Source organism: Notamacropus eugenii, chromosome 3 (genome assembly GCF_028372415.1).
Source record: "Notamacropus eugenii isolate mMacEug1 chromosome 3, mMacEug1.pri_v2, whole genome shotgun sequence".
In the NCBI taxonomy this organism is placed as follows: Eukaryota; Metazoa; Chordata; class Mammalia; order Diprotodontia; family Macropodidae; genus Notamacropus; species Notamacropus eugenii.
Genome location: NC_092874.1, coordinates 380,355,163 through 380,376,869, shown reverse-complemented (window position 1 = coordinate 380,376,869; position 21,707 = coordinate 380,355,163). Strand labels below are relative to the sequence as shown.

Here is a 21,707-nt window from a genome sequence, read left to right as displayed (position 1 = left end):
ACTTTAATAGTTGAAATCTAATCTCTTGCAAAATGATGCTTAAAAAAAAGAAACATCCCATAAAATGCCATAAATTATAATGAAACTGAAATTACAAGTATAACCAAATTTAGCAAAAGCATCATCTGAAAAAGGGAAACCCTAGAACACATTAACTGAAAATGCCAAAAGATGCTACCAATCTGAACAGTCACTATATGGATGTGTGCTTCCCAAACTACCAGATGGAAACACACTAGGAAAAAACAAAATCATTTAGCTGTTACAGTACATTTTCTAGAACACAAACATAAAAAGTACCTACTAGGACTAAGTCAGCTACTATGACAAACACATAAGTTCACTTACTATGACAAAAATATGTTTTGAATTCTATACTTACACATTTAAATCATAAAAATTCTTCAAATGTATTATTTCTTCAATATACCCATTTGCTACATCTGGAAATCTTGCTTCCTAGAGAAGAATAAGCGTATTAGTTCCATTTCATTAGCTATAAAACCTGAGAACACTGAGTAAAAACATACAGCTGTTTTAATTGTCTTTCTGAATATTATGGTCTCTATTCCATTACATCAAACACTGGAAGAAGCTTTAAGGCAGTTCTAAAGTAGGCCAGTAACTGGTGTTCAGACTCATTTGTTTGAAAGGTATTCTAGAGTATTAGAATGGAAAGAGACTTTAAAGGTCCAATTCCTACACTTTTCTTGAGCCCAGAGAGATGAAACCAAGGTCATACATGAAATTACTAGTAGAGCTAAAACCAGAATCTGGGGCTCCTTAATCCCAAATACAATATTCTTTGAGCTATCATGCATTGTTGTTTTCTTTACACCACTCATTAGTGTTTTCATTAGAAATTGTGAAAAAACATTTTAATTGTGTTGACAAATAACAGAAAACTCGTTTATGTTTGGGGTTTAATTTGGAATAAAGACAAATTGAACAAAAAGCTAAGGCTCCTGTCAATCAAACAGCCCAGTGCTATCTCAAGGAGCCTGAATTCCTGCTACTCCAATTCTAGTGCCTTCAAGGCATACAGGAATACAGAAAAAACCTGACTCAATTTTCATATGCAAAATTACCATGCCAATATGCCCACTACCCTAAGGCATCTATCTGGAAATTGTTCTTAGGAAAATCTTGATGGAAAGGACTCCCATCCATGTAACTAATAAATACATAAACTAGGTTTTAGTAATGAAAGAATTTTTCCCCCTATTGCTTGACAAAAATCTAAAGGGAAGAAATAAGACTTACTGTTTCTTTCACTAGTAGTGTAATAAATTCTTGATCTGCAGCAGTGCCTCCTTGTTCTGGAACATTTCCCAAGTCAGGTTGACGAGATTCAGGAAATGGGAAAGCTGGACCAGGCTGTTCATCATCTATTGCTAGCTGATGGTCTTTAAGTTCTCCAGGAGGATGGGCAGGCTGAGGAGAGGAAGGGCCTGGGATCCCATCTTGCTGTGGTTCTGGCCTTGGAAAAGCTGGTCCTGGAATCTCATCTCGATATGAGAGGTCTGCTTCAGGTTGCCCCTGCTGTGGAACAACTTGATTTGCTAATTCATTCGGTTCTTGGTCTATGGGTTGGAAATAAGGATGATCTAACCAACTATTTTCTCTTATATCCCGGTCATCTACTGTAGCAGCTGATTCTTGGTGGTTTGGTATAAGCTCTGGTTCAGAGCCTTCAGTTGACTGGTTTTGCACATTCTCATGTTTGCTCTGAAAGCTAGCTTCTTCTAAATTAATTATTTCCTTTTTCACACTGGGTTTCAAAATTACTTTAATAGTTTGGATATTACTTGGTCCAGGCTTGGGATTCCGGTCTTTTTTGGTCTTCTGCTTACTGTGGTCAGAGGGGCCAGGCAACGGAGGATCCTGATCTTTATTGTCATTTTCACTGAAACTTGTTTCTTTATTTGTTGTTGAAAAAAGACCATCCTTTTCTTGCAGAAATGTAGTCACATTCTTTTTAGAACCTCCTTCTCCCAGTCTATTCAGATCCTGCCACTGGGCAGCAGGTTTGACAATAGGCCGCAATAGCTGCTGTTTATGTGTCTACAGTGGGGAAAAAAAATGTTTAATGTATTTAATAAAGCTAACATTTACATAGTCTTATAAACTTGGTTAAAAGCGTGAAATAAGAAAAATGGAAATTGTTTTTGACATAATTTGACATAGAAATCAGGCCTTATTCCCATAATGAATTATAGTGATTTATACCATAGTTTCAAGAAGTCTGATACTTCTCTAGTAGTTTAATTTTAGTCTTTCCCAAGACCACTAAAATAAAAATGGAAAAGACTGACAAAATATTTTCCATCTGACTACTATACAGGTAGCTGTTTTATACAATTGGAATTAATCAATAAAATCCAAAGCTTCTGATGACATTACCAGATCTTCCATTTGTTTCTTTTGTTCTGTGATTAAAGCAGTCTTTGAAAAAGACCTGTCTGCACAAGGATATTCAGAGCAACCTCTTTTGTGGTGGCTAAGAACTCGAAATTGAGGGGATGCCCACCAACTGTACAATGACCAAACACATTGCGGTAGGTGATTGTAATGAAATACTACTGTGCTATAAGAACTGACAAGCAGGATGATTTCAGAAAAACCTGGAAAGACTGACATGGACTGATATGAAATAAAAGTGAGCAAAACCTGGGGAACATTGTACACCATAACAGCAACACTGTATGATCAACAACTGGGAGTGACTTAGCTATTCTCAGCAGCAATACAACGATCCAAAGGACTCATGGTGAAAAATGCTATCTACATCCGGAGAAAATACTGATAGGAGTCTAAATACCAACTGCAGCATACTATTTTTCACTTTCTTTTTTCTTTTTTGTTTCATGTATTCTTCCACAAAATGACTAATATAGAGGGGAGGAAAGAAAGAATAGAATAGAAACAGAATAGAAAATTTAAAATAAAGAATATTAAAAATTATTATTACATTCCCCAATTGATAAATGGTTAAAGGATATGAACAGGCAATTTTCAGAGGAAAAAATTAAAGCCATCTATAGTCATATGAAAAAATTCTCTAAATCACTATTGATTAGAGAGATGCAAATCAAAACAACTCTGAAGTACCATATCACACCTATCAGATTGGCAAACATGACAGAACAGGAAGATGATAAATGCTGGAGAGGATGTGGGAGAATTGGAACACTAATACACTGTTGGTGGAGCTGTGAGCTGATTCAACCATTCTGGAGAGCAATTTGGAACTATGCCCAAAGGGCTACAAAAATGTGCATACCCTTTGACCCAGCAATATCGCTTCTAGGACTGTATCCCCAAGAGATCATAAAAATGGGAAAGGGTCCCACATGTACAAAAATATTTATAGCAGCTCTCTTTGTGGTGGCCAAGAACTGGAAATCAAGGGGATGCCCATCAAATGGGGAATGGCTGAATGAATTATGGTATATGAATGTAATGGAGTACTACTGCGCCATAAGAAATGATGAACAAGAAGACTTCAGGGAGGCCTGGAAGGACCTGATCTGATGTTGAGCAAAAGGAGCAGAACCAGGAGAATTTTGTGTACAGCAACGACCACAGTATGAGAGTTTTTGCTGATAGACTTGGAAGTTCGTAGCAATGCAAGGACTTAAAAAGAATTCCCAATGGTCTTCTAAAGCAAAATGCCTTCCACATCCAAAGAAAGAACTATGGAATTCAATCGCAGAATGTAGCAGATCATTTTTTTGTGCGTATTACATTTTGGTTTGTTATATGATTTCTCCTATTCAATTTAATTCTTCTACACAGCATGACTATAGTGAAAATGTATTTAATAAGAATGTTTGTGTAGAACCTATATAAAATTGTATGCCGTATCGGGTAGGGGGGGAATATAAGGGGGAGGGAAGGGAAAATAATAATCTAAGTTATATAGTAGTGATTGTAGAACACTGAAAATAAATAAAATTAATTAATTAAAAAATTATTATTACATGTAATTGGGGAAAAATAGGTTTAAAAATTAGTCTTCTGAAGTGACCAAAGGATTCCTTGCTACTGTTTTTAGAAGCAACCAATTAAATAACTGCCCATTTGTGATTCTTTGGTAATAAAATACCTTAGAATGTTTTAAAACAATTTAGCCTCTGAAATGAAACTGATTAATATTAAACATACAAGATTCGTTCCTCCAAAAAGAGGCAATCAAATGTTATAAGGAAAGAGATCCAGATATGGTGCCCAAGTATTGGTGCTGCAGATTACTTCTCTAAATAACAGTGCAGTTCAGAGAACCTCAGTGTTACCCTAACATCCATTTCCATATCCCCAAACTAGGCCAGTTATCTCATCTATAAAATGAGAATATCACTATAGTCACTCTGCTATGCCTCTAGATATAAATCAACAATCCTACAGACCTATGAAAACCGTACCCTCTTTGAAGAAGACCATGTTTCCCTTTCTATTAAGATGAAATCACAATTAAATTCTCAGTTCCTAAGTACTCTCCAAATCACTGAGCAAGGGGGAATTTTTGCTCCCCTCATTCAAAGCAGAGAATTTTGAAACTTCTCTCAAGAATATCTTCCTAAAGTTCCTTATAGAATTGAAATTTAATGTATTTTCATTTTGATTTCCAGAACCATATGGCAAATCAGTTTATTTCAAAAACTTAAATATAGCTTTAAAAACTTTTTCTAAAGTATCATCAGATAACTACTCAAGTGGTAAGGCTTAGCTTGTTAAGAATACAGAAATCATTTGTTAAGTGCTTATTAGGTACTAGGTACTGAGCTAAACATGCCAGGGACACAAAGAAAAAAAGCAAAACCAGTCCCAGTCCTCGAGAAATCTCAGAGGAAGGTTCCTAACATATAGCCATGAGGAACAATGCATTTCTTCTTTGTAAAAGGAAGAAATACTTAAGCACAGAAGTCAGTCACTCTGGCAGGAAGGGAAAGGAGCATATTGGGAAAAGATGGTGATAAAACAGACTGGGTAACAACCTCATAATTACATGCCTTGGGAGGAGGGGGAGGGGGGGAGAGAGAGGGAGAGAGACAGAGACAGAGACAGAGAGACAGAGAGAGAGAGAGTACACATGCAAGCTAAGCAATGTATAAGTAGAGGGGAAAAATTATATGAGTTCCAGAGAACTATGATGAAGCTTTATACAATTCTGATCAAAACAGACATCTTACCTGATCCTCATTGCAAACATAACACAAAAAGGGAGGAGAGCTGACAAATAGTCATTGCACACCTTCTCACTAACCAAAACATTCTACAGTGAAGACTGCACATTTACCTGTACTACTATTCTCCCTAGGAAAAGTGGAAAGGATAAAGTCAGTGACTCAATAACTACCCTCTGGTGTGAGCCATCAGAGAATCCTGCAGGGTTTTAATGCTAACATATAGAATTATTAGGCTCATCATAAGCAGATGCTGGTAGGTAGAGAGTTGATAGGTTATCAGTTACAGACTTTCTCAATATATATTTAATTATGACCTATTTCTACGATTCTATATCTGGCACTCTTCAGAGCTAAAATGAATCTAGATCATGCATGGAAAATAGAATGACAAAAAATGGCTAGGGAAGACTTGAGTTCCTAGAGTCCACTCTAAAAATTAAACCAAGTCACAATCATTTCTACTTTGGTTATTACAATACTAGCTAAGAGACTGGGTGGTTTTTCAGCAGTTTCAAAGCACAGATCTCTCTTCTGCAGTATCCCATCTTATACAACACATTCTCCACTTGCTCTACATTAGTGCTTCACCACTATATTCTCAGGAAAACTCACTTCTGCCAAGATGACGACATCATCATCATCATCATCGTTGTCATCATCATTGTCATCATCGTCATCATAGTCGTAATCATCCTCTTCTTCTTCATGCTGTCGAGAAGTTGATGTGATTGGCAAAAGAGCAAGTTCTTCATCCGAGGAGTCTGAGATGGTGATGAGTCCTTCATCCCTGTGACTGATCCTGTCTACAGAAAAGCAGAAGATGTTATTTAGAGGCAGGAATAGGGGCAGCTAGGTGGCTGGGTTTGGAGTCAGGAAGACTCATCTCCCAGAATTTAAATCCAGTCTCACACACTGTGTGACCCTGGGCAAGTTTCTTCACTCCATTTGCTCCTCATCTGCAAAATGAGGTAGAGAAGGAAATGGCAAACCACTCCAGATTCTTTGCCAAGAGAACCCCAAATGAGGTCATGAAGAGCTGGACATGAGTCAGAGAGGACTAGAACAACTGAGCAACAGAAAGGATTTAGAGCAGCTCATCAACACCTTGATCAGCCTGAAAAGAGCCGAAACTAGCCTTCAAATTTCAGTGTAATGATATTACTGAATTATTCAGCATGAATACTTCAACAATTAAATAAAAATTTTAAGAGATATGCTCCCCCCTTCTAAGCTTTACTGAGACTTTTTAGAATTATGGCACAGGTTTGACTGAGTACTCAAAGTCTGCAGCTTCAAGAGGCAGAATGGTTTTGGGGAATGTGGAATGGATTTGGATGTAGGAAAGAGTACTTTGCTCTACTACCCTAAAATATTTTTATTAATTTGTTTTTAATTTAAACACCAAAAGAACATTTCCACATACAGAGCAGAATGCAAAATACTCACTAAGTGTATAAAATCATTATGCTCCATTTCATTTTCTTAAGTATAATAATTTGCACAATTACATTCAAAATAGCTCTGTTTGCATTGCTTACTTCTGTCCTTCTCTGGGAATTTAAGAGAAGAAAAAAACACACCCTTGTAACAAATATGCTTAATCAAGTAAAAAGAATCCACATGGCAGTCATGTCCAAAAATTGATATCTTTCTGCACTTTGAGTCTACCACCTTCTTAAGTCTATTGAAGTTCTTTTTCTTAATGATGCTTCTTTTACTCTACTTCCATTTTATACTACCCAGGATTCTCTGTAATTGTCTTTCAGAACTCTGTCTTACAGAACAACAATATTTCATTACATTCATGTTCAACTATTCCTCAATCAATGAGTACATCATTAGATGCTGGTGCTTTACTTTTATTTTTTCCTTTTAATTCCCTTTTTTAGGAACAAAAAATCTGTCTTGCCTGGGACTATTACCTCCCCAGCATTATTTTCCTTCTTAATATCCCACCTTCCCTGTCCCTACTTGTTTTCCTCTTAAGTTTGATTTATTTCTATACCAAATTGTGTGTGATGAGGGCTCTCTGGATTTTGGCTATGCCATTCCTGAGTTTTCAATCTGAGGATCCTTTCAGATGATCAGAAAAAGCAATTTTCATTCATGATTTTTTAAAATAATGTCTAGGTTTTTTTTTAAACCACAGTTTTCAGAGAGTTCAATGATTCTTAAAGTATGTGTCCTTGACCTGTTTCTCAAGTCATAGCTTATGATATTGGATATTATGTTTTGTGCTATTTTTTTCAATTATTTGCTACTGTTCTAATACTTTAAATTGTCTCATAGAATTATTTATTTCTGTTTGGTCCACAAGTTTTCAAAGAGCTCATTTCTTGCTAGTTTTATCACTTTCTCATCTAAGCTAGTCAGAGATTCTGCTAGGCTACTCATGTTTCTGGACTTCTCTGGTCCTTCTGGGAAGTTCTGGGCTTGTTTGTACATACACCAGTATTGGTGTTTACTGATGATTCCTTTTCCTACAGCTAACTTTTTGTGGATTTCCTGTATACAATAAGTCATTTGCTATAGGGTCATCATCGGATTTTTTTTTTTGATCATTATTCAATCTGATACAAATTTTTGGTATTAGCTAGAGTAGTTGTGGGGATATTGAGGAGTTTGCCTTTGTTCAGGAAGCCATCTTACCATCTTAGCTGGACCAATCTACCATTTAACAAGCTATCTGCAGAGCCCTGTACATCATCCCTTTAAACTTCATTGTCATCATTTATACAATAAGAAATTAACATCTGCCCTAGCAATTACACAGAGTTGTTATGAAATTAAATGAGATAATGGATAAATGGAATTGGAAGTGCAAAAATTCTATGTAAACACAAGCTATTATTTTAATGTTCAGAGCAATATAAGAGGAATATGGGGTTAACTTAGAAAGTGAAACATTTCAATCTAATTAAAAATATCTCCTCAGGAGGAAAAAATTATTTATACATTCCTGAAAATATCTATTAGTTTTATCATTTAATAACATAATTAAATGTCTATTTAATACTTATTACTCAATTTTTACCAATATAAAAATCAAGTTTAAACTATAGCCAACTTAAGTGTTACTTTAGTTACTTGCCTTTAGATAACCACTTTTTCAAAATACATCATCACTAAATTAAAAACAATTAAAATTATCCATTTTCCTTTTAGATACAACTTTAGAAAAGTTTCTTCTACATGTATGGCTAAAGCAAAAGGCGATTCCACAACTGTGATGAATAAATGTGATGATTGTCTTTTATCTGTTCTAAATATACAGGTATTCAACTTCAATGAACATTTTTTATTGTTGGACAAAATAGAAATAAGTTAGTTACTTCTCACATCCTATTTCTCCCATGTGAATACTGTGAGGCAGCTGGTAGGAAGGACATTAGAGACAGGAAGACAAGTTCAAATCTGCCCTCAGATACTTGCAAGATATGTGACCTTGGGCAAATCATTTAACTTCTGACTCATATTACTCAACTGTAAAATGGAGAAAATAATAGTATCCATCTCCTAAAATAAGATAATATTTGTAAAAGTAAGTAGCACATTGCCTGGCATACCATAGTAGTAGATCTTGCACTTGTCTAGGCATTCCCTTCTCTGGAAATTTAAGAGATGGAAAAAAACACACCCTTGTAACAAATATGCTTATTCAAGTAAAAAGAATTCACATAGTAGTCATGTCCAAAAATTGGTATATTTCTCCACTTTCAGTCTACCATTTTCTTAAGTCTACTGAAGTTCGATGCTCTATCTAGGCAGATAAACAAACAAGTTTAGACTAGTACAGGCTGTTAAGCTCTAGTAATACAAAGATAAAAATGAAATAATTCTTGCCTTAAAGGAGCTTGCATTCCATAGAGTAACCAGATAAAAAATAAAATGTTAATTTAAGGAAAGAAAGATTTAATAGGTGTACATGGGACAGAAAATGCTCTACTGCCCTATAGGAGCATGGAAGAAATGTCTAGAAGGTAGGGAGGAGAAAGTGTCTTTCAAGCTTAGGATGGGAAACATTCCACGTATGTATGAGAGGGAGAAGGGTACAGGAGAGAGAGACAGCATACAGAAATGCTAAGAGGGTGAGGAACCAACGGAGTGCACTTTACCTGAAATTTAGGGCAGTAATATGAAATAAGGCTGGGAAAAGGTATGAGTCAGGCTATGGTAAAAATTTTAAAAACTAGACAGATATCCTATGATTCTATTCTAACTCTTCGTTTAGATATTTCATGATTTTAAGAAAAAAGTTTCTTAAAATGTCAGTAAGACTGAGAGTCACAATCTTAAAGTCTTGACCCCAAACACTACTGTGAATTTGAGTGATGACATGTTCCAAAAACTTGGAAACTAAGTACAAGTCACAACAAAAATTTAGTATATTAAAACTTTTAAAATATGTTTGGCAATCACTTTAGAATCTTATTGAAAAACTAAAATCTATTTTTTTTTCTGAACTGGCCATTTTCATCCCTTGCAAAATTTCAACTGTTTGTAAAATCAACAAAGAAAAACCCATAAAAGAGACATGAGCACAAAGTGTACCTGGAAAAAACCATTACCTCTTCTCATAGAATGTTTATATGGACAACAAAATGAGCACATTCAGCATTTTTTCCTATTCACAGGCACAGATTATTTCCTCAAGTCTAACATAAAGTTTAAATTATGACTTAACAGTAAAAGTTCATGTGTATTTATACAAATTATTATTAGTAGTTTTAAAAGAAATGCACATATTATCAATTTATAGAATTATATACTTTCCAGAAAAGCTGGTTATAGATTTCTATAAAGCAAATAATTACTTCATTATACATCCCAAACCAAATTTTTCCCCCAAGAAAAATTCCTAAACTGATACTGTTTGTTAAGTAAGCAATTAATACAATGAAAAGGTCAAAGGTGTGTTTTAGACCAGCACTTTCCAGAGCTTACTTATAGATTAGATTCCTCTTGAACTGGTGGTGTCTTCTCACCAGCTTCCCACACTTACTAGCTACCTAACCTTGGACAAATTACCCAACTTCCTGTAGTTTAAGCTTTAAAACAGGGATTATAAGACACACCACCTACCTTGTAGTTTTATTACGAAACTTATTTATAAACTATAAATTCCCATCAAAAATTATTGTTATTATTATTCCTTTTAATTCTATTCCTTTGCCCTTAATTCTTCATCTGCAGTCTACTGCTTTACACATCCACAATTCCTTTTTTCGTCTTTGTTTATGACATAGATCAAATGATTCACTGCCATATGCTATTAACAATCTAGTCTGAAAATTCCTTAAAGATAAGGACTTTTGCTTTTAAAAAACTGTATTAATGCCCTGTTTATCAATTCTTTAAGTTCTAAATATTACCAAATGTATAACAACAAATCTCTTGTAACAGAATGTCAGGCTAAAGGAAAAGAGAAGGGAAAGATGAAGTCAAAGAACTTACCTTTCCCCCTGTGCCCATGAAAGCTGTTCAGGTGAATCACCTCTTCATTGCCACCTCCCTCTGCCATTTTAAAACACAGCTTTGCACATATATGTACCAGCTAGTAACTAAGTATAGCAATGAAGTACTCAGAATGATCTGGAAAATAAGGCAAAGGGAGAAAAAGCACTTAAGTGTTTTAAATTTTGACTCATCTCAGGTAATTTCAAGCATTAATGATTCTCAAAATTTTTTAATGAACAGTATCAGCTATAAAAATGAGAAGCTGAAAGTGAGAGAAATGATTGTTAGTAACTAATGAATTGGGGAAGATTCAGAGTTACTCTTTTTCTCTATCCTGATGACTTCAAGACCTCAATTTCTGAAGGTCCAGCTAATTATGTTCTACCAGAGCCCACCTAATCTTAAAAGGAATCTCAAGTCTTAGATGAATTCCATTAAATTAAGCTTAGATGGAGACACATCCTTTTGTCTAGACTGCCCAAAATCTGGAGTAGGAATGGGGAACCTGTGGCCTTGAGGCCACATATGGCCTTTTGACTGAGTTCAAATTTTACAGAACAAATCCTTTTATTAAGGAGATTTGTTCTGTGAAGTTTGGAGTCAAAGGGCTGCACTTGAGGATCTAGAGGGCCACATGGCCTCAAAGTCACAGGTTCCCCACCCCTGCGGGATAGTCTCTCTTTCCAAGAGTGACTTGATATCTCTTTCAGAATCTCCTAAGAGTAAACCCACTTGTCAATGTAAAGTCCACCTCTGATTAAACAGTTAACCCTTTACGCAGTTTGACAGACCACTTCTTGTCCAAAGACCTAACATAAGTAGCTAGGAGCATCTTTAAAAGAATGAGTAAGGAGTCTTTTGTTTTGGTCAATCATCTGATGGCCTTGATTGATAAAATGATTTATAATTTACCCCAAAACTTTGTCTCTTGAAATTTTTTTTAATTGTCACAAAAGCATCCCATTCTTCCTCCTCAGCCCTACAACCTTTACCACTCCATTTTCCCTAGGAAAATGCTATACTGTATATGTATTAAAGTGAACACTTAAATGGGAACCAGTCCCAAAATTTAAGAGACATTTTTTCTAGTCTTTAAGGAAAGAAAAAGACAGAGAAGACTATAAGAGTACTGGTTTCCAATTTCAAAATCAAATTAAGGTAACCAGGCTCCAAAGAGGCTCCAAAATATTTCTTGGGCCACCTATGAAGCATATCTCTCAAGTTCAAGAAGGGACTATGACAAATACCCTTAGGAATTTCCCCATCGTTCCCTGCACCAAGTTTACCATTTTTCAAATTATCATCATGCTAAAAACAAAAACAACACTGGTATACCAGCAATACAACTGCTGAGACCTACAATAATCTGATACTGAAATCACAGGACTTCAAGTAAAGAATCTTAAAAGTCTTCCTGATTTTAAGCCTTAAATTCCTTTAAAAAATTATTAAAGTTAATCCCTCCCTCACTCTCTTTTTAAACAGCTCTTCACAACCTGTTCCCTTCCTACTTTGCATACTTCATTCCTCTCATGAATTCCACTTCCCAGCTTTAATGGCCACTTGATTATTCCTCAAACATAACACTCTGGTCTTGCCTTCCCAATCTAAGTCTATGGATTATACTTCCTCATTACCTGTGCCTCTACATTCCTTCAGTTCAAATACTACCTTTTGTAAAGGAACTCTTGACTCATCCCCTCAGCTGCCATCTCTCTCTCTCTCTCTCTCTCACACACACACACACACACACACACATATGTATATATATGTATATACATACACACACATATACACACATAAACACACATGTATCTTGTACCTAGTTATTTACATGTTGCTACCCTCATTAAAATGTGAGCTCCTAGAGGGCAGGAACAGGTCTTGCTTTTCTTTACATCTCTAGTGTCTAGCTCAGTGCCTGGAACATAGTAAAGCACTTACTAATAAATGTGCGTTGTTTGACATCGCCTCCAATTCCCACAGAACGGTCCCCAACTCCCAAGTGTGGTTTCTCTTGTAGTTCTTTACTTAAACTGGAGCAAACACTGCTGGCATTTAACCAATAGTACTAAAACATTATCAGCTCTTCTTGGCAATACATAATAATGACCTAGTGATCCCACCACTGGGAATATTTCCCAAGGAAATAATTCAAAAGAAAAAAACCTCATTTGTACAAAGATGTTTATAGCTGTACATCTAATAATAGCCAAACTCCAACTTTTAGTGCCTGATGACTGGGTGAAAACTAAGAAAACCAAGGACATTAATGTAATGAAATATTACATTACCATTGCTTTTGTGCATGAAGGTGAACTCTAATTTTCTTAAGCGAGCCTTACCTCTACAACATAGTTCATGTTTTTAAGCTGAGGACGTAATTTCTGAGGGTTCCTGTGACTGACAATGGCATCTTGGACAATCTAGTGATGGACTTTTTCACTCTTAGCTAAAGTGACTTTCTTAAAAATAGACGGTTTCCTCTGTCCCCAGGGGCCCCAAGGAAGATTTCTGGTTTGACAACACCTGCAAGGGTTTATGCTCCTCTGGCATTAAGAAGTCTTTCGAAACCAGGGGTCAGTTCCATATCACACACAATAAAGCACTAGTGTAACATTTTAGAAGATATTTTCTGAAAAATGAACGTGGAAAAAAATAGCAAAGTATATGGAAAAAATGAAAAAGTATACAAAGTAATTCAAACTGGTGAATACAGCAATGGATACAAATGTAATACACAACGTAAAAAAAGCGTGTTTGCACTCTCTTAAGGATAGGAGTTGTTTCTTTTGTTGGTACTAACTTGTGAAATCAAATAAATATATTTAAAAAACATCAGTTATTCTCAGCCACAACTAGCTTATTTATCACACTTACTCTGTAACAATAAAAAGAAAATATTTCTTTTCAAAAATCACAAGACACAGGAAAATATGATCAATGGGCAGCCTCCCAAACTGTCAACAACCTAAGAAAACCTGAGCAAAAACACAAATCTAAATTAGTTTTAGATATTTAAGAATGGTATGACTGACAGATTTTATATATCAACCAAAAGCATTTAAAAACATGGAAGCATTCAAAGAGGCAAAAAGAGGGGCAGGGGAAGCACATGAGGGGAGGACTGCCATCCTTGGCCTTGTGAACACTAAGAAAATGAAAAACTCATGTAACTTTGTTGTTGGCGATATTCTAATCACCTTTACCAGTGTTTCACTATAAAGTTAACAAAAGCAAGCTGTTAATAATGGCAGGTATATTCATGCTGAACTAAAGAAAAAAATGTATACTCTGAATATTTCCAATACTCTTGTTGTTGTGTTGTGTTCGTCCTTTGCTGCCGAAGAAGACCATGCCATCAGAGAAATGATGACATGACTTGCATTTGACTTTGAGTGAGGGAGGGCTGTGCAGGTCACCAGCCTCACTTCTCCTCAAGAGCCATCTGAACCCAGTGGCCAGACATTCATCAGGATGACTGGAGAAAGCCCAAGATGAAGTGAGGGACCTTGGCCTTTTCAGGTATTCACTTAGAGAGAGGTAATGTACATTGAATAAATGGGCCTCTTCAAGAAGTAGTCAAGGAGAGGCCAGCTCAGCACACGGAGCAGCAGGGACAGGATCCTGAACAGGCATCAAGGCGCCACCGGCAGCAGCTCCCAGGTTGCTCGACCCACAAACACCACAGACAGCTTCAAAGGTCAGTGGGAGGGCTCCTTCACCCAGGAGAGGGGAGCGTAGCGTGGACCTGCAGCAGCAGGCATTGCAGCAACAGCTGCCATTTTCACAGCCCTTGCCTACAGCCCCTGGGGAAATTGAGCAGCTAATCCGAATCTCAGCCCTAAGTCACCTCCATCTAAAGACCTTGTGGGAATTGAGTCACTGATCTGATTCTCAGCCCTGAGCTCTTCCCAGGGGTGACAAGGAGCACTGGCAGTGGAGCTGGACGCAGTTGTGGTAAGGGAATTCCAATTGCAGATTCTGAGTAGAAAAAATTTTGGTTGCTCCCAGACCAGTGTGCAGGCCAGGAGAGGAGTAAGTCCTCTCCATTCATTGTGCTACCTCAGAGGAACTGAGAACTTACAGGTCCCCAGAGTATACCCTCCTCTTGACAAGGACCCAAAAGTTAAGAAACTGGCTGGGAAAATGCCCCAAAAAGGGAGAAAAAAATAAGACTATAGAAGTTTACTTTCTTGGTGAACAGGTATTTTCTCCCATCCTTTTGGATGAGGAAGAATAAAGCATAACATCAAAGAAAGTCAAGGCTTCTGCATTCAAAACATCCAAAATAAATATGTAATGGTCTCAGGCCATGGAAGAGCTCAAAAAGGATTTTGAAAATCAAGTAAGAGAGGTGTAGGAAAAACTTGGAAGAGAAATGAGAGTGATGCAAGAAAATCATGAAAAGTGAGTCAACAGCTTCCTAAAGGAGACCCCCCAAAAAATGCTGAAGAAAATAAGGCTAATGAGGCTAACTCAATTGGCAAAAGAGGCCCAAAAAGTCAATGAGGAGAAGAATGCTTTTAAAAGCAGAATCAGCAAAATGGAAAAGGAGATTCAAAAGCTCACTGAAGAAAATAGTTCTTTAAAAATAAGAATGGAGCAGATAGAAACTAATGACTTTATGAAAAACCAAGAAATTACAAAACCAAACCAAAAGAATGAAAAAATAGAAGATAATGTGAAATATCTCACTGGAAAAACAACTGACCTGGAAAACAGATCCAGGAGAGACAACTGAAAAATTATGGGGCTACATGAAAGCCATGATCAAAAAAAGAGCTCAGACATCATCTTTCATGAAATTGTCAAGGAAAACTGCCCTGATATTCTAGAACCATAGGGCAAAATAAATATTGAAAGAATCCACAGATCACCTCCTGAAAGAGATCCAAAAAGAGAAACTCCTAGGAATATTGTAGCCAAATTCCAGAATTCCCAGGTCTGAATAGAAAATGTGACTTTCAAACACAAGAGTCAAGAGAAGCATGTAAATGCAAACAGGAAAGAAACATCATAAGGGACTTACTAAAGTTGAACTGTTTACATTCCTACATGGAAAGATAATATTTGTAACTCTTGAGACTTCTCTCAGTATTGGGGTACGTACACACACGTACACACACACACACACACACACACACACACACACTTATAGATATAGACAGAGAGCAAAGGGTGAGTTGAATAAGAAGGGATGATATCTAAAAAAAATAAATAAAATTGAGGAATGAGAAAGGAATATATTGGGAGGAGAAAGGGAGAAATGGAATGGGGCAAATTATCACTCATAAAGGAGGCAAGAAAAAGTTCTTTCAGTGGAGGAGAAAAGGGAGGAGGTGAGAGGGGAAAAAGGGAACCTTACTCTCTTCACATTTGGCTTAAGGAGGGAATGACAGGCTCACTCAGTTTAGTATAAAAGTATATCTTGCACTATAGAAAGGTAGGGCAGAAGGGAACAAGTGGGGTGAGGGGGATGATAGAAGGGAGGGCATATGGGAGAAAGGAATAATCAGAAGTAAACACTTTTGGGGAGGGACAAGGTCAAAAGAGAGAACAGAAGAAATGGGGGGCAGGATAGGTTGGAGGGAAATATAGTTAGTCTTACACAACATGACTATTATGGAAGTCTTTTGCATAACTACAAATATATAGCCTATATTGAACTGCTTGCTTTCTCAGTGGGGATGGGTGGGGAGGGAGGAAGGGAGAGAAGCTGGAATTCAAAGTATTGGGAATGAATGTTGAGAACTGTTTTTACGTACAACTGGGAAATAAGAAATACAGGTAATGAGGTATAGAAATCTATCTTACCCTACAAGAAAAGAGAGAAGGGGATAAGGGAAGGGAGGGGTTAGTTATGGGGTGGGAGTAGGGGAGAGATGGGGAGAAAATTTGCAACTCAGAATTCTGTGGAAATGAATTTTGAAAACTAAAAATAAATAAATAAACGTTTAAAAAAGTAGTCAGGGAATGGTCCTTTTAATGAGCAAAAGAAAAAAATAACTAAAGGAAGCTGGGAGGGAAAGAGAAATTGTTACTATTGATAATCACTCTAAGCCAGCCATTATGTGGAACTTGGGCACTGAAAATAAAATACATTTTCACTAGAGGCCCCTCCATGGACTCCACCTGAAACTGAGGCCTAGAGTGTCTAATGAACATTATATGTGCATCCACCAGTGTCCAGGGACAAAAAGTCTTTCAGAGGCCTTAGAGTCCAAACCCCTTATGTGATTCAAAAGGAAACTGAGTCCTAGAAAGCTGGATAGCTCAGTGTAAGATCACTGCTAAGATCCAAGGATCAAAAATGTCAAGGATTTCAAGAACGTTTGAGGCAGATCCCCTACTGTGACCATAGGAGAAACAGAGGTCTATGAAGCTTCAGGGATCTGTATGTGACCACCCATAATTTCCTATATCTAGAGGTATGAAGACCTTAAGACCATTTATACTACAAGCCCCTCCCAGGTTCTCTCCCTGAAACTGAGACCTAGTGAGCCAAATGACCACTGCAAGATCAGCCAGCTGGGTCCATGGACTAAAAATGACAAGCCTTTCAGAAGCCTCGGAGTCCAAGCACTTCACGTACCTACAAAGTAAACTGTGTCCTAGAGAGCTGGATAGACAAGTATGAGATCACTCCCAAACTCCTAGGATGAAAAATATCAAGGCATTCAATAGCTTTACAGCCAGACTCCCTGCTGTAACTGGGAGGGGGGCGGGGGGGAACATTAGGACAAGGGAGCTTGAGGGACCTGACTGTGATCACAGGTTCCTAGGCCTACAGTAAAGAAGACCTTAATTGCATTTACATTAGATGGCCCTCCTTGGACTCTGCCTGAAATGGAGGCCTAGACAGCCGAATGACCACTGTCAATAACTCAGATAATAAGAAAGCTAGCAGACTGCAAGTGGTCTCAACCAATCAGAAGACAGACAGTGGTCTTTAGAAGGTCACAAAATTTTTGATAAAGGGGACCAAATCTAAAACTAGCTTAAACTAGTCAGGGAAAATGACCTAGAACAACCTGGAGAAAACTTTTCTTCATTGTGCTTGCTTAATGAACCTCATGCATATAAGTAGAAACACCCTACATAAAATTATCCTTCCATTTTCTGATGATGGGTCCTATGTTGAAGCATGTTGGGAGGGTGATCACACCAAAGGTGGCTACATAGTGGGCATGCAGAGAAGGTCTAATGGAGAACGGACCAATCCTTTTCCTGAGGGGAGGATCTGTCCTGAATTAACAGTATAAAGTCAATCTTGCTTCTGTATCTGATACTCCCTACTCCTGAAAAGGGGGTTGAAGTCCACCTTTGGTCAAACGTGTTAATTTCCTTTGAACTTTGCTATAATATATTACAGAAAGTAGTCTGTAATCAATGAAAGTAATTTTTATTGAATCACTTTAAGGGTCTGATATCAAGATAAATAGAAACTAATACAAATATATAAGACCCAAAACCATTCCCTAATGGATATCAAGAGTTCTCAAAAGAATCATTGCACACTATTAATTAACTTGAGAAAAATTTCTCCAAATCACTAGCAACTGTAAATTAAAATACCTGAGATTTCACCTCACAACCATCAAACTGACAAAGATGAAAGAAGATAGAAGCTTCAACATAAGGAAGAGATGAAACAGAACTAGCAAAAGGAACAATTTAACTTTTCAGGAGCCAAGGACAGAAATGGGATTCTAAAGAGATTTAATTTTTGAAGCATCTGAACTATCTCACAGTTGAACTGCTTCATATCTTGCAACTACTTACTCAAGCTATTCTCTTGAAAATATATTTTACAGAGGGGGCGGAGCCAAGATGGTGGAGTAGAAAGATGCACATACGCTACCTCCAAACCCACTGCCCATAAAATATCTGTAAAAAAAAAGAACCACCAGCAAATTCTGGAGCAGCAGAAACCACAGAACAATGGAGCGGAGGAGATTTCTGCTCCAGAGAGCCTGAAAACCTCTTGCAAAAGGTCCCTCGCGCCCTGGACGTGGAGCAGAGCCCAACCCTGCCTCAGCGGCGCGGAGCTGAAAGGAGCGGATCCGAGCAGGCTTCAGGGACGGAATCTCCAGTGGCCGTGCGAGTCCCCCACCCACAGGTGACAAGGGTCGGTGAGAGAATCTCTTTGGCGGGTCGAGAGGGGTGTGGGGTGCCCCCATAACTCAGGCCCCCTCAGGAGGCAGCAGCAGAGGCAGCAGCAGACTGGGGCTCCCCAAGCAGGCAGGAGCCTGGATCCATTGTTGAAGTCTCTGCATAAACCCCCTGAGGGAACTGAGCCCCTGAGGCAGCCCTGCCCTGACCTGAGCACCTGAACTTAATCTCACACTGAATAGCAGCCCTGCCCCTGCCCAAAGCCCTGAGGCTGGGAAGCAGCATTTGAATCTCAGACCCCAAGTGCTGGCTGGGCAGATCTGGAGGCGAGGTGGGGGTGGAGAGGACACTCACAAGTCAAGTCACTGGCTGGGAAAATGCCTAGAAAAGGGAAAAATAATAAGACTATAGAAGGTTACTTTCTTGGTGAACAGGCATTTCCTCCCTTCCTTTCTGATGAGGAAGAGCAATGCTCACCATCAGGGAAAGACACAGAAATCAAGGCTTCTGTATCCCAACCCACTCAATGGGCTCAGGCCATGGAAGAGCTCAAAAAGGATTTTGAAAATCAAGTTAGAGAGGTGAAGGAAAAACTGGGAAGAGAAATAAGTGACATGCAAGCAAAGCATGAAAAACAAGTAAACACCCTGATAAAGGAGACCCAAAAAAATGCTGAAGAAAATAACACCTTGAAAAATAGGCTAATTCAATTGGCAAAAGAGGTTCAAAAAGCCAATGAGGAGAAGAATGTTTTCAAAAGCAGAATTAGCCAAATGGAAAAGGAGGTTCAAAAGCTCACTGAAGAAAATAGTTCTTTCAAAATCAGAATGGAACAGATGGAGGCTAATGACTTTATGAGAAACCAAGAAATCACAAAACAAAACCAAAAGAATGAAAAAATGGAAGATAATGTGAAATATCTCATTGGAAAAACAACTGACCTGGAAAATAGATCCAGGAGAGACAATTTTAAAATTATGGGACTACCTGAAAGCCATGATCAAAAGAAGAGCCTAGACATCATCCTTCATGAAATTATCAAGGAAAACTGCCCTGAGATTCTAGAACCAGAGGGCAAAATAAGTATTCAAGGAATCCACAGATCACCTCCTGAAAGAGATCCAAAAAGAGAAACTCCTAGGAACATTGTGGCCAAATTCCAGAGTTCCCAGGTGAAGGAGAAAATATTGCAAGCAGCTAGAAAGAAACAATTCAAGTATTGTGGAAATACAATCAGGATAACACAAGATCTAGCAGCTTCTACATTAAGGGATCGAAGGGCATGGAATATCATATTCCAGAAGTCAAAGGAACTAGGACTAAAACCAAGAATCACCTACCCAGCAAAACTGAGTATAATACTTCAGGGGAAAAAATGGTCTTTCAATGAAATAGAGGACTTTCAAGCATTCTTGATGAAAAGACCAGAGCTGAAAAGAAAATCTGACTTTCAAACACAAGAATGAAGAAAAACATGAAAAAGTAAATAGCAAAGAGAAGTCATAAGGGACTTGCTAAAGTTGAACTATTTACATTCCTACATGGAAAGACAATATTTGTAACTCTTGAAACTATTCAGTATTTGGGTACTGGGTGGGATTACACACACACACATAGAGACAGAGTGCACAGAGTGAATTGAAGAGGATGGGATCATATCTTAAAAAAATGCAATCAAGCAGTGAGAGAGAAATATATTGGGAGGAGAAAGGGAGAAATGGAATGGGGCAAATTATCTCTCATAAAAGAGGCAAGCAAAAGACTTATTAGTGGAGGGATAAAGAGGGGAGGTGAGAGAAAAACATGAAGCTTACTCTCATCACATTCCACTAAAGGAAGGAATAAAATGCACACTCATTTTGGTATGAAAACCTATCTTACAATACAGGAAAGTGGGGGATAAGGGGATAAGCAGGGTGGGGGGGATGATGGAAGGGAGGGCATGGGGAGGATGGAGCAATTTGAGGTCAACACTCATGGGGAGGGACAGGATCAAAAGAGAGAACAGAAGTAATGGGGGACAGGATAGGATGGAGGGAAATATAATTAGTTCTTACACAACACTACTATTATGGAAGTCATTTGCAAAACTACACAGATTTGGCCTATATTGAATTGCTTGCCTTCCAAAGGGAAGGGGTGGGGAGGGAGGGAGGAAGAGAAGTTGGAACTCAAAGTTTTAGGAACAACTATCGAGTACTGTTCTTGCCACTAGGAAATAAGAAATACAGGTAAAGGGGTATAGGATGGAGACAAGGGCAGAGAAGGATGATAGAAGAGAGGGCAGATTGGCAGACAGGGGCAATTAGAACGCTCGGTGTTTTGGGGTGGGGGGAGGAGACATAAGGGGAGAAAATTTGAAACCCAAAATTTTGTGAAAATGAATGTTAAAAGTTAAATAAAGAAAGAAAGAAAAAAAAAAGGAAAAAATATTTTTAAAATCCTCCTGAATCCCATAAAACCACATTCTAAAGATTAAGTGACTACACTTTAATTTCCATCAATACTGGCCACACTAGGTAATGCAGTAGATAAAGCACTGGGCTTAGGAAGACCTAAGTTCAAACGTAGTGTCAGTCACTTCTGTTTTCCTAGTTTTCTTAAATGTAAATTGAGGCCAATAATAGCACCCATCTCACAGTGCTTGAGAAGAACAAATGAAGAAATATCTGTAAAGCACTTAGCATACTGGCCTGGCACATAAGAAGCGCTTAATAAATGCTTGTTCCCCCTCCTCAACTCTCTTTCCTAGCAGAATGCTAGGCGTGTACTAGAACAATGGTACAATCCACTCATTATCTGTGGTTTACATATCCACTAATAAAATTTATAGCTAAGATCAACTTTTGCAGAGCTTTCCTGGTCATTTGTGGACATGTGCAGAATAGTGAAAAATGTAAACTGTCCTGTTGAAGCTGAAGGCTACACTCCGCCTTCCTGTTTCAG

The 21,707-nt window shown here is 37.8% G+C and overlaps 1 protein-coding gene across 4 annotated transcripts in view; it reads right to left on the bottom strand.

Moving 5' to 3' along the window:
* The window catches only part of RNF216 (ring finger protein 216), a 212,688-nt gene that overhangs the window by 139,036 nt on the left and 51,945 nt on the right, over positions 1 to 21,707 (bottom strand). For all 4 annotated transcript variants that reach the window (XM_072597645.1, XM_072597647.1, XM_072597648.1 and 1 more), the window contains exons 2-5: positions 10,644 to 10,781; positions 5,802 to 5,992; positions 1,264 to 2,064; positions 383 to 459 (exon numbers count right to left, since the gene is read on the bottom strand). In XM_072597645.1, coding sequence (XP_072453746.1) covers positions 383 to 459; positions 1,264 to 2,064; positions 5,802 to 5,992; positions 10,644 to 10,710 — 1,136 coding nt within the window. In that variant the 5' untranslated portion in view covers positions 10,711 to 10,781. The remainder of the gene's footprint in view (positions 1 to 382; positions 460 to 1,263; positions 2,065 to 5,801; positions 5,993 to 10,643; positions 10,782 to 21,707) is intronic.